Source organism: Neodiprion virginianus, chromosome 2 (genome assembly GCF_021901495.1).
Source record: "Neodiprion virginianus isolate iyNeoVirg1 chromosome 2, iyNeoVirg1.1, whole genome shotgun sequence".
In the NCBI taxonomy this organism is placed as follows: domain Eukaryota; kingdom Metazoa; phylum Arthropoda; class Insecta; order Hymenoptera; family Diprionidae; genus Neodiprion; species Neodiprion virginianus.
The window spans coordinates 24,444,842-24,458,202 of record NC_060878.1 but is presented as its reverse complement, the minus strand read 5'-3'; the positions used below and the strand labels follow the sequence as shown (position 1 = coordinate 24,458,202).

Sequence of the window (13,361 nt, the reverse complement as noted above, 5' to 3'; positions counted from 1 at the left end):
GACAGAATGCCCGTTGTCCGGTGTATTTCAATACTTAATCGGTAATTGGTGACCCAAACTACTGATGTGAGTCTGGCTGTAGCTGCGTGTGAATGTTTCCGGTGTCTAACATCTGGAGATTTCCACTAGGTACCGTTCCGACGTCACACCCTGGTGGAATATACCTATAGTGGGTAGCAGTTTATAGGTATATACAGGGTGTTTCATTTTAATCTCCCCAGGTCAATATTCTGGAAACTGAAACAGATACAAAAACAATCTCTGAACATCACTTATAGGATATTGAGGGGGAAAGAAGATAGTCAAAGCAGTTTTGTCCTAAGTGGCACGGCCGAGGTCAGCCGAAGATCAAGTCGTTTTTTTTTTTAATGGAATCATGTATTTTTCTTTACATAATCTTAAAGAACGTTGATTTCTACGTAAAAAAACACTAAGACCTAAGACTGTACGATCACGAGATACGAGGCGTTTTCGGCTACATCTCGAAGGTACCCCCGTTCGCAACGATTGAAAGTTGTCGTCTTTGCTGAAGCGCTTCTGTTGCTTTTCGAAGCACTTCAGAGGTGATGTTTCGACAAGCTTCGATTATTCTTTCCTTCAGAACCTCTTGTGTTGTTGGCTGTCGTTCATAGACCACGCCTTTAACGTAGCCCCATAAGAAAAAAAATCAGGGGACGTCAGATTCGGGGATCTCGTGGGCATAGTTTGCATTTAAGAAATTTGTAACTATTCGGGCAAAGTGTGGAGCTGCATCGTCCTGCTGTACGCACATTCAATTCACGATCTCTGGACGAACTCCGACTAACATTCGCGGTAATTGTACTTCCAGGAGGTGCCGATAATTTACACCTTTGACATTGGCATCAAAGAAATACGACCCTATAATTTGACCGTCAATGATTTCACACCACGCGATTACCTTCCAGCGATGGTGATTGTTAACGTGACAAACCCAATGGGAATTCACTTCCGAATAATAATGACAGTTGTGTGTATTTAATTCTTCCATATTTTCAAATGCCACGTCGTCAATAAACATCACTCAGTTAAAAAATTTTTGATCCTGGGCTATTTACGCTTGAGCCCACCTGCAAAAATCTACGAGCATCACCTTATCGGCATCAGATAGCGCTTGGTGCAATGATGTTCGGTACGGGTGATAACGAAATGCCTTCAAAATGCGGTACACTGTGGCTAGAAAAATATTCAATTCGCGACTTATTTGTCGCTGGCTGATGTGAGGATTCATTATCACCATCCCCAATACGGCTATGGTTAAGGGATCGTCTTCTCGAGATTTCATCGACCGTTTTCGCTTCAAATCGTCATTTCGAGCTCTTTCCACCAGGCGAATCTTGTTTTGTAATCAGGGTGTCGTCGATCTGGCCACCTTTCGCCATATTTGCGTGCTGCTGCTCTACTACTTCCTTCACAGGCGCCATAAATCATGATGATATCCACTATCTCACTTAATTGATAATCTGCCATTTTATTTAATTTTTTTCAATCGAATGAGTATGGAGACACTGCTACACTGGTTATGAATGACTGTTTCTGTGGAACACTCTTCTTCGAATAACTATCTGTGATAACAAATGGACTCTAATCCACGACTTCTGAAGTAGTGTTTGTTTACCTTTGATGTATTGTTTTCATTAGTTTCTTGACTAGCTAACTCGTGTTGTGATGATAACCATGATAACGTATGTGGTATAAAATTCGACGTAGGCAAGTAATGTAGACCGGAAAAAAATGTTGGCTAAGGTTGTATTGTTTGAAATGGTTTAATAGGGTGCGATTAGCAAGAATATAGGTTTTCACCATACCCCCGAGGCCCGCGCCAGTCTTTGTGAGGCTGCAAAGGTACAAATTTTTGGTTTTTCGGTAATATCTCGTATTCTCTTGGTCGTTGGGCCACAAGGGTCCTATATGAAATTAGAGGTGACAAAATTCTCTACAAAGTAGTTCCTCATCATTTTTTCATGAGACTTATAGTTTCGAAGCAGTAGCCGCGCGAATTTGTGCGATTTTTGACCAATATAGTAAATATCGATTCTTGCTTACCAAATTCCACTCTTCTCTCATTCTGGTGACTGTTAACAATTTGTTCTATTATTTTTTATGACCATAAGTTATTTTAATTCATTATTGATAATAAGTATGCCGACCTGAAGATAAAGACGACTTTGCTGTAATGAAGCATATTTTTTCGTATATTGAAGAACGTCGAGAAGAATGCTAGTTTTCGTTGAAAGAAATACTAGTATGCTATAAAGGTAACCTTCCGACGATTAAGACAATAATTAACAAACTTGCAACAAAATATTGTGATGATATGATCATCACAGCAAGACAAAGTAGTGAGCCCATCATTTCTTTTCGTGATACTGGACATAAAATTTTAAGAAAACATTGGTATGAAAATCAAGTGGAGAATGACATAAATGAGCGTTTAAGAATCATGAAGGCGGCTGCACAAATAATAACTGATAGACATCAGATCACGCGTATACCAAACAAAACAATATCCTGCATCGGAAACATTCTTAGCCAATGTCGAGAGTGATATTCCGGAAGCCCTGAAAGCTCTTCTTCATACCATAATCACAAAGAATAAATGCGGAGAGCAGGATAAATGGAATGCGAAGATAATAGTTATATAACAATAATAATAATAAATATCTTGTCGTCTCTTTAAATCGGCCTTGGAGCGTTCTTCAGTAGAAAATATGGATCCAAAGATATTTTGAAAGTATTGACGCTGCCCCGCAGAAGCTTCTCAGCACGATATCATGCAAGTGCAAGCAAGGGTGTCGAGTAGCTTGTAGCTGCAGGAAGACTGGGCTGCGTTGCTCGATAATTTTCGGAAGCTGCTGGGGCCAGTCCTGCACAAATATCGATATTGAAGAAAACAATTTCAACGTTGATGACGAGATCGAAGTGCAGTTCTAGTATTCAGCTGCACAAGAGATTTATATGACCGATTCTGTGAGCGAGACATCCTTAATCGTCAACGAGGGTAGGATTGAAGAAAGGGAAACCACTGCTGAACCATTGACTTCCGGTAAAATACCAACTCAGGACGAACCGTACACGAACCTTTCACCCGAGAATGTCGTACTATGTAAAAAAGAAGATGATTAAATTGATATCTCTGACCTGCGGCAGGAATATGTTCAATGAAAGCCACAATAAATAAAACTATTTATAATTTTAACCAAAATTCTACACCTTTTAATGAAAACTTCTGCAATATGTGCTTTTTCATATTGTCAAGTCACCTGAAAGAGAAAAGAGTGGAATTTGGTAGGCAAGAATCGATATTTACTGCATTTGTCAAAAATTGCATAACTTCGCACGGCTACTGCTTCGAAACTACAAGTCTCATAAAAAAATGATGAGGAACTATTTCGTAGAGAATTTTGTCACCGTTAATTTCATATAGGACCCTTGTGGCCCAACGACCAAGGGAAAACGAGATATTACCGAAAAACCAAGAATTTGTACCTTTGCATGGAGCCTCACAAAGACTGATTCTTGCTAATCGCACCCTAATGAACCATTTAAAATAATAAAACTTTTGCCAACATTTTTTTCCGATTTTGAATGATTTTATCGCCTTACCGCCTGGCCTAAGGGGGAAGGGACTCAAGATTAAAAATAAGAAACATCACTGCCGAAGTGCTTCGAAAAACAATAGAAGCGTTTCCGCGAAGACTACAACTTTGTATCGCTGCGAACGGGGGTACCTTCGAGATGTAGCCGAAAACGCCTCGTATCTCGTGATCGTACAGTCAAGCGTTAAGTGCCTTAGTGTTTTTTATGCGGAATTCAACGTTCTTTAAGATTATGTAAAAAAAAATACATGATTCCATTAAAAAAAAAACGAGTTGACCTTCGGCCGTCCTCGGCCGTGACACTTAGGACAAAACCGCTTTGACTATCTTCTTTCCCCCTCAATATCCTCAGAGATTGTTTTTGTATCTGTTTCCGTTTCCAGAATATTGACCTTGGGAGATTAAAATGAAACACCCTGTAGTCAAAGAGCTGGGCGTTGACTGAAGAATATAAGTAACCAAATGTTCGTAGAACTTTTGAGTTTTCCTCCACACATTGTGTTGGTAACACAATTTTATGGCAACGCACTCTCGAGATAAAAAAGCAAACAAACCAGAGAGAAACCTTTGTTTGTTATCATTATAATCAATGCTACCACTTTTACTCTAAGTCAACGCTCTTATTAGTCGCACTTTGGTAATCGAAACAATTGATTTCGAAACTAAGACCATTAATTTCAACGTTCCGTTTGAAAAGTTAAAGATATCATACTTTAGTTATCTCCTCAAAAAAATTCAGTTCATCTTAGAATTTCATCAGGCTCTCACATGTATAATGAACATATCGGATGGTCCTATGAAAACAGACGTATTCCGGCATAGATAGTCCGGGATACAACGGCCGTATTTCGCCGGACAATGTAGAACGGTAAAAGATTCTACAAGTTGTGTATAGAACTCTAAATTAGTCATATATTCTTATTGTAACATCTTTCGAATTATGTATGTTCTAGATTGCCCAGCGAATTAAGTTTTCTCCATCCGGCTCGCCGAAATACGTCTGCTTCCATAGGACTCGTCGATATAGTAAAGCCTGTCAGTTTTACGTTTTATTTAAGGGGTAATTTTAATTGAAACAACCAACTCTAGGGTTTGCCCGACAATCTCTAATACAATTTGGTAGTTCCAAAATTTGCAACTCAATTTCACAAGATATTTGTTTCATTATGTTTGAGTATACCCCTGATACCCAAAATTCAGGTAATGCAAAATTGAATAACACTATAAGTGGAAATTTTCGAGTTTTACATAATCGGAAAAAGAAACCCTCGTAAAACTTTTTCATTCTTACTTCACGAAAAAATGTTCTGAGTTGACAAGACTAAACAAAAAATATGAAAAATTCGAAAATGGTGTAGGAAATTTTCAGAAAAAAAAAAGTTTTTCGAAATACTTCAAAAACAATAAAGTACCTTATACGGATTACATATGAGTTTTAGGAAAAAATTCAAATTTCTTCATACTGCCGTAGCCGGTTTTACATTGACTTTTGGGTCGAATAGTTCAACTCGGGAAAATTCATTCAATATATAAATTACGAATTTTCAAAGTAAATCCGACAATTTCAAATAATTCTTTGAACACCCCATTTTACAGTTTTTATGCAAGTTTTTACGGAGTGTTACCTGGAATGTGAAAACGAAATTCTTTGACACAAATTTTTTTATTAACAAACTACAGATTAGGCTGCAGTAACAGTTTTGATCATTTTTGGTATTTTTTACGCGTTTTTCACAGAATAGAAAACTAGGGAATTTTTTTTCGGCTAATGCCAAATATTTTTAAAAAGTATACTTGAGGAAACAATTGCCAGATAAACTTTCAAAGTCAGCAAATTACAAGAAATTTCAACTTTCCGTTATACAAAAAATTCCCGAAAATTGTTGGGTTTCCTTGTCAAATATATTTAAAAAATTTACTTTTTTATGGTTTTCCATGAAACAAGAACTCGATTTTAGTGAAAAATTTGCTTTCCGTAAGATTATTGTTTCAAAAAAAATACGTCATCATCAACTGACAAAGAATAGATCATTTTCTGCATACATCCTTCTAGAACTTTTTGAGATATAATAGTATACTAGAGGACCTATAACACTCAACGTGCTCTAGGCCACAGTTTATTTAACAAAAATAAATATAACACATGAGTTTTGAATATCCACAAAGTTATTGATATATTACGATTTATTTTTTTTATGTTTATGCTTTTTGTGTTCTTTGTGCTTGTGTTTTTTTTTGTCTTTTTTGGATTTTTTACTTTTCTTCTTTTCAATCCATTCACCTTGTTCAACAATCGCAGGTTTTGTTACCGGAACTACAACACTTTTGAATATATGTTTTTGAATCAGCACTTGACTGTTTGTATCTGACTGGACATCATTCAAATTTTTTCGTGGCCTAGCCGGAAGAACTGGGCCATACATATCTGGGAGTATTTTAGAACTTAACTCTGCTGTCCCCTCAGCAGAAGTTTCGCAGTTCGTCATATTTTCTGTAGTCGTATTATCAGAGTTACTGCTGCTTTGATTAAGACACGAAGCTCCAGACATCTCACCTCTGCAAACGATAGTTGAACTTTTATGTTCAATGAAATTAACCTTCTTATTTTTCACGCCCACATCATTTAAGCTGTCTAAATCCAAATTAGCGAATATTCCTCTAGGAGGTGACGTATTTCTCTGCACATTCAACTCCCCAGGATTCTTGCCGATCAGAACTGACTTGAACTTCTCGTCATCCGGTTCTTCTTCTCTCTCGGAATCTGAATCCTCGCTGCTGCTTACAAAAATTGCCTTGAAAAGATCCTTCTTCTCCGTATCTTTATCTACGACATTAATAACCTGACCCATTCTTTCAGATGAACTAGATGATCCTGCAAAATTTCTGTCTTGGTCAAAATCTGAGTTTGATTCAACGCACGGCAAACATACCGCAGGTTGCTCAATACTCTGCACATTCAAAGAAAGATCGATGCTGTTATCTTGGCCAACTACTGCAGAACGATTTACATTTCTGCCAAAAATTCGCTCGTATTTAGCTTCGAAGTTGCGTTCCTTTGACGAAGTTTTATTCTTGTCCATATTATCACACACAACCATAGCGGAATTGTTCATAGATTTCACAGATTGATACGATTCTAGACAGCCTGTTCTAGAATCTTCTAAATTAGATCCGCTGCTGAGATTCTCTGATTTTATCTTACCAGCAACGTCACTTACGCTTTGAAATGTCGAACTATTGTGCAACGATTCTTCCAGATAGTCGAAAATGGAAAACGTGCTTTTTTTCTCCGTTTCCGGTTTGGCGCAACCAGTTGCAGGCTCAGCTATGTTGAACCTTTTGCAAAGAATGCTTGCAGGCCGCCACTCAGTTCTTTGCCTCGTCAATTTTCCAAACATCTTTTTTGCAGCCATCTCTCTGAGCTGAACGTCGGTATCTTTGCCTAAGTCCACCGCGACCAATGGATTTAAACCATCCTGATGCTTTCCGCTCACAAATCTATCGCTCATGCTTCCTGTCAATGGTTTATAAAGTCGCGCAGCTTGATCAAATTCCACTCTTTCATGGTCTCTCTCCCATTCGGTCATCGACAATGGTTGTATATCAGTCAGTCGGTTCTTTTCTCCCTCTTTCAAAAAATCTAAAAACTTTTCGTAACGCTTCTGCTTATCAAGATCTGCAGCAAATGGCTTGAAGACCGAGCTCTTAGAATCAGCTGATGTTTGTTTGTCCTCCGCTTCATTTCTGAGGTTCTTGAAGAGTTTTTCGACTTGAGCATCCTTGCCATATTTTATATTCGGTTCTTTAATTAGAGTCAAATTTTCAGTACCACCTTTGACAAAACTTTTGGCATTCAACATCTCCAGCCAAGAATTTTTCTTTGCTGTGGTTGAAACTGCATCGCCCAGTTTTGTATCTCTGTGATTAATTCCGACGTTGTTCGCAGGTCGTTCAAGATTTTGGGCCACTTGTTCCTTGCCATGCAGGTTCAACGTTTTTGTAATTATGTTTGAAATTACAGAGGGTTTTCTTGGCGATTGCTCTTGATTGGAACGTTTCTCATTCTGAGCGAACTCTGAAACAGGTTGAATTAGTTGCTTGTCAACTCCGCAAGAAAGCAAGGAACTGTTTGAAAGGTTTTTTTCGTTTGCGGACCCACTTTCGACTTTGCTGGATAAAACTAACGCGATGGGATTTGGGTCATTGATTATTCTCGCCCTATCCTCTGCCCTTAAATCGTGTCGACCAAGGCCTTTGCGCCTCGCATTTTCCAGGCTTGTTGATTGAATAGACGGTTCGAATCTGCTTTTCCTAATTATATGCACAGGTTTGAAGTCTTTTGGTGGCTCTGGTACCTTGAACGTTTTTCTAGCTTCAAAACGACTTTTTGCAGGTACAAATCCCTCAATACATTTAGTTTGAGACGTCGTAGGCTTTTCGTGCGTCCATCTCGATTTCTGCCGGTTCTTTGGCTCCAAGCTGAAATCGTACTGAGACATGTCTTCTTTAGAATAAATGTCCTCATCTTCTACTTCAAATGCACCAACTCCAAAAGCTTGACCACGTATAGACAATTTCTTATTTTTTTCTTGCAGTTGAAAGGAAGATGGTTCAAATAGACTGATATGCTGTGACAGTATCGATCGTTTCTCAAGTCCGGTGTAGCCAATACCAAAGAAATTGTCCTTCGGGTTACATCTGTTTAAAAAATTTTTTTGTTAAACACTTAGATAAGGTGATCACAGTCCTCAGAGCATTGAATTGGGCTGCTTTTTTTAATTTCCAGGATATTTGTAATGAAATTTTCGAATAGTTAGCATATATTTGGTGATCTGCATTCCATTATAATAATGATTAGAAGATGACAGGAAAGAAATAATTTTAAACTACCAAAGGGTGTCACCTGAACAAAAAAGCATTTGTTTCAAGTTTCTAAATTTGAAATAACTTCGCTCAATCAGATAAAATCCAGTTGGAAAATTGAGTTTTCACAAGCAATATGCAGTACAACTTTTGAAATCAACATCTCCGATTACAAAATGACAAACATCTGAACATAAAAACAAAATTAATCATAACAATAGAACTGTGTTTCAATTATTATGTAATTTTGGTTTAAGATTTTTTGAGCAAGTTTTAATTATTACTTCAAAAATTCCTCAAGTTTTCTATCATTTTTCAGAATTTCCCATGGCCAAAATTCAAAACAACAAAATAACTGCATAGAATCAGATAAAATTGGAATGCAAATCTAATATAAGATAGATACAAGATATAAAAGTTAAGTTTAAGACTCTTTGCAATCTACACAATTTCAGTGCAGGTATTTCAGTAACAAAATTACTAACGACATTATTGATCAGGGTTCGTACGCTTTTTGGAACCCGAAATTCCCTGACTTTTCCAGGGGTTCCGGCCTGAAAATAGGATTCTTTTTAGTAACCTTCCAAGAAATATGCCGCTGATTAATGATAATTTTTTTGCATATTAATACTAATACCTTCAATATTACCTAGTAATTAATTTACTGTCCGACTACTAATTTACAAACAACAGCCAGTGTTTTCAGTAAGAAAAAAACGAAACGAGGTTTGATATCAAGTAATGTACGTATAAGAACGAGTTTATTTCTTCAAGAAACTTAAAATTCCAGTCTTATTTTCGAAATTCCCTGAGTTTTCCCGGTTTTCCAGGTTTTCCCTGTGCGTACGAACCCTGTTGATCCAATTAAAATTATCAAATTCCATCAATATCTTAGCTTCCGATTGCTAGACCTTACCTTCAATTATGTTTGATGTCATATGTAATTCATTGTAATAAACCCAAGTTTATAAAATTATATTTAAATATAGTCATAAAAACCGATAACCTACTTGGTACAACAATACGACTCGAAAAAGTTCGAATTGTAACCCTGATCTTTATTTTTTATATTTTCTTAGTTTAATATTTTACCTGAATGGCTCATAGTCATCAGGGGCAAAAGTGATGTTACTATCTTCGTCATCCGACCCACCAGAATCAGTTTCCATCGCCTGTTCTTGTGTAGGAGGTAATGAGCACCCGTGTAGCCTAGTTTTGTCATTGCGCTGTTTGATCTTGGTTTTCTCTTTCTCTGACAAACGAGGACCAACACCCTGGCCGGGCTTCCAACCCATTTGCTTCAGCAATTTAACGCCAACTGTGTCTCTAAAAGTAGAAAGATACGCATTTTTTTATCACGTTTCTAAAACGAAGCGCGCATTGTATACTTCATTGTGAAAAATGTCACTTCAAAAACAATTCTCCTTGACTTGGAAACACGCTTTTTCACTCACACAACCGTTTTCCAACATTTTCCAACATGTATCATGTATTTGTGTGTGCGCTTGTGCGCATGTCCACTCAAATTATTGCGCACCGAATTCCAGGAATACGGCAGCATAAATTTGAATGAAAGTTGAATGAAAAATCAAGACAAGTATGTGATATCCCAAAATATGCCTACTCAATCAAAGCTCTATAAGTTGCCAATATAACTATAAAATACAATTAGATTCAACTAATAAAGAAATCTTCTTTGAGACTGTAGGTAGATCTACAATGTGAGATGAGCTAACGTCCAGAACTATGAAGGAAAATAAACTACTGCTATACGATATGTTCAAAATAATACATAACGATACACATACATGCATACATATCGTATACTATTTTTTTTCAATTAGTGTACCAAATTTGCTATCAACAGTGTACGAGGTAAATCATTTTGTACATTCAGTGCGTGAAGGAATTACTTCGCACCCTCGGTGCGGGAAAGAGTTATTTTGCACACGCAGTGAGCGAAATAAATTACTTCTTATACTGCACGTCCAATCCATGAATCGCTTTTCGCACACTAAGTTGAAAAAATATTTTCATGATCTGGATGTCCCAAAATATAGGCAATAACAGTCATCATATATCCAGAATTATCACCGATTGCAGAAAGTCAATAACATTTAAACTTAAAATGTCCATGTTAAATGTATAATGATCATTGTGCAAATTAGATTACAACGATCTTTTACATATGATTATCAAATGTCCTGTCTAATGAGAAAACCAAGAAACATAAGTTTGATTCTCATTGTTTCTTGGAGAACCCGGTAACTAGTTACTTAAGCAAGGCTATTTGACTGATTGTATGTATACTTGAACCCCAAAAGAAATTGTAATTAATGATACTGTAAGTCCTTTATATTATTCAATAGTAATAGATTAAATAAATACTTATTACCCTGAATTCCGAACAAACGACTGAATCTATTAAAATGAACTTTGGAAGTGAAATGAACTATTCGATGGAGATGAGACACAATTCTTTTATAATTACTTAAGTGCCAAGGCATCATAGTAGCGTCAAGCGCGCCCATGGCATAAGTGCCAACATTCGCGAAATGGCGTCATAAAGTAATTCAATGTTTTTTGTGTCTCAGGTGAATATGTAGTTTTGAAAGCGTGGGTTTCAAGTATTTTTGAGGTCAAGGAATACGATTATAACCACATAAAGTAATTTTTTCCGTGCATTCATACGATTTTCGGCCCTTGAAGTTGACGAAATTTTGATCATTTTCTCAAATGGTGTGATAAAATAAAGTATCATTTTGTTTTTTCAGGAAATGAAGCATTGATATCGAAAATGTTACCTACAATTTCAGTATTTTCTGATTTTGTTCTTCTCCAAATAAATCTTTGTTGCTCACGATAGTCATATTTTCATAAATACTTAATGAACGAATATTTCTTAAGTCACTTATTAATGATCGATTTTTGGCTAACCGACGTCCATCGTCACTTAAAATCATTGCCCATCAAATTACTTCTCGAGATTTTTTTATAGATATACTCCATCCAACGTGAGAATAGACTTAGGATCGCAAAAAAACTCGTCGGTTTCAGTTAGTTCTCCATCCAGGGAAGGCCATGCAGCCCCCTCCATGCCGGAATCGGTTCTGGCTAGCTCACCAGGAGCGTATACAATACTGGGCAGCACACTACGCACTACCCACTCTCTCTTCACTCTCTCCCCAACTCACTTGCTAATGCGCGCAACAAGTCTATTCTCTCGTTAAACAGAGTATAAAATGTAATACTGAGAAAGATTGACGAATAGCAATCTGGACTATCAGTAGTACTTCCAGAATCACGAACTGCAAAACTTGGTAAAGCAAATGAACATCCACAGATCATTACAATCCAAGATTTTTTGTGAACACTTCCATGCTTACTTAACAGGTTTCAGGATCTCCTGTAACACTGGAGTTCCAGGAATTGGTCCATCCCCAGAGAATTTAGTTCTTTCTCTTTTGGTTCCTTTATTCTCATGATCAGCGTAGTCGTCAGTTGTCCGGATAGCAGTTGGCGCAATTCCGAATTGCCCCATGTCTTCGTCATCCATAAAATCTTGGGGTCTTTGAGCTTTGCTCTCAGCTTTGCTGCTTCGAGATGATTTAAATTGTTGTGGTCTCCAGCCGTCACGTGTTCCCACGGTATTAAAATATCCAGCAGAGAATCCACCAGTAAATGCCCCATGAAACCTCCTTCTTCCTTGTTCATCGCATGCATATTGATCCTCTATTGTCATAGGTTTTTTTCTTGGGAAATTATCTGTGGAAAGAGATTTCATCATGTGAAAGTTCAACAGCTTTCACGAGTTTGTCTATATTTTAAACATTGAATGAAAACAACATTTGAATGATGATTTTAATAACTCAGTCTCTCTCTAAATGTGTGAATAAACAAAACAGGATTTTTTTATAATTTCATGTTCTAGAATAAGGTTAACGATAATTAATAAAAATACGAAACAATTGTTCGTTTACCGCAGTAGAAAAAATTATTGTTTGAAATTGCCGAGTGATCAATTCAATCAATAACAATGCCCCGCAACTCCTAACTAAAATATCGGAATAGAGTAGTAACGCACCTTCATCCAAAGGATCTAGAGGCGTTCCGAATATAACATAATTCTCATCATCTGAATCGAGCATTGCGCTGAATATTTGATGAACCAAAGCTAAGTTTAAGTTCGATAATACTACGTTTTATCAAGCACCATTACTATACTGCGTTTGCTGAATTGCAGGTTATATTATTCTTAAGCGAAGCAGTCAGGGAGAGAGACTAAAGGAGTGGACACAGCATAAGAGAATAAGTAGTAACGGCGTCCTCAAAAACCCGTCCTTCAATTAGTTCTCCGCTTTGCCACTAGCATCGCATGGGTCGAAGACATCGTAAATATAGTAATAAAATTAGTCCCACGATGAAAGTAACCGATCCGCGCTTGCGCAGTAGAATGAGAAGTGACGCACCTAAATGATAGTATATTGGAGGTTAAGGAGACTATTTCAAGAATCGTCAAAACTTTTTTTTCATAAAATGAGGGGACAAAATTGTCCTGAGCTTCTCTCGATTCATTACGCGAAAATGATAGCTTACAGATTCCTAATCTTTCAGCTTATTGTTTTTCAACGAAATTTGATACACCCATTTTAATAAACATAATAAATTAATTAACACTGCACATTAATAATAAAAAGTTTTACATATGTAAACATAAACACTGCACGACATTTGCCACATTGAGGTTAGGAAATAAGTAGTCACAATGTGCCTGATCTAAATATATATATATATGACTACGATCTATTTGATCGGCAGCGCCGCCGTTTTAGGCCGGGATTTCGTGTTCATTTCTGAAGCACGCTGCGTCCGCTCCTTTAC

General features: G+C 37.0%; 1 protein-coding gene across 1 annotated transcript; it reads right to left on the bottom strand.

Moving 5' to 3' along the window:
* Positions 1-5,261: 5,261 nt before the first annotated feature.
* LOC124297643 (G patch domain-containing protein 1) lies at positions 5,262-12,773 on the bottom strand. Its single transcript, XM_046748881.1, has 4 exons — positions 12,565-12,773; positions 11,867-12,245; positions 9,573-9,806; positions 5,262-8,315 (listed from the first exon to the last, which is right to left on the bottom strand). The coding sequence occupies exons 1-4, from the start codon at positions 12,626-12,628 to the stop codon at positions 5,795-5,797; spliced, it is 3,198 nt and encodes a 1,065-aa protein (XP_046604837.1). The 5' UTR covers positions 12,629-12,773; the 3' UTR covers positions 5,262-5,794.
* Positions 12,774-13,361: the final 588 nt, after the last annotated feature.

Excerpts from the sequence above, each read along its gene's own strand:
- LOC124297643 (XM_046748881.1), bottom strand. The coding sequence starts at position 12,628 with ATGCTCGATTCAGATGATGAGAATTATGTTATATTCGGAACGCCTCTA. Across the intron at positions 12,246-12,564 it reads TCTAGATCCTTTGGATGAAG|ATAATTTCCCAAGAAAAAAA; the intron begins GTGCGTTACTAC and ends CTCTTTCCACAG. Across the intron at positions 8,316-9,572 it reads GATGACTATGAGCCATTCAG|ATGTAACCCGAAGGACAATT; the intron begins GTAAAATATTAA and ends TTTTTTAAACAG.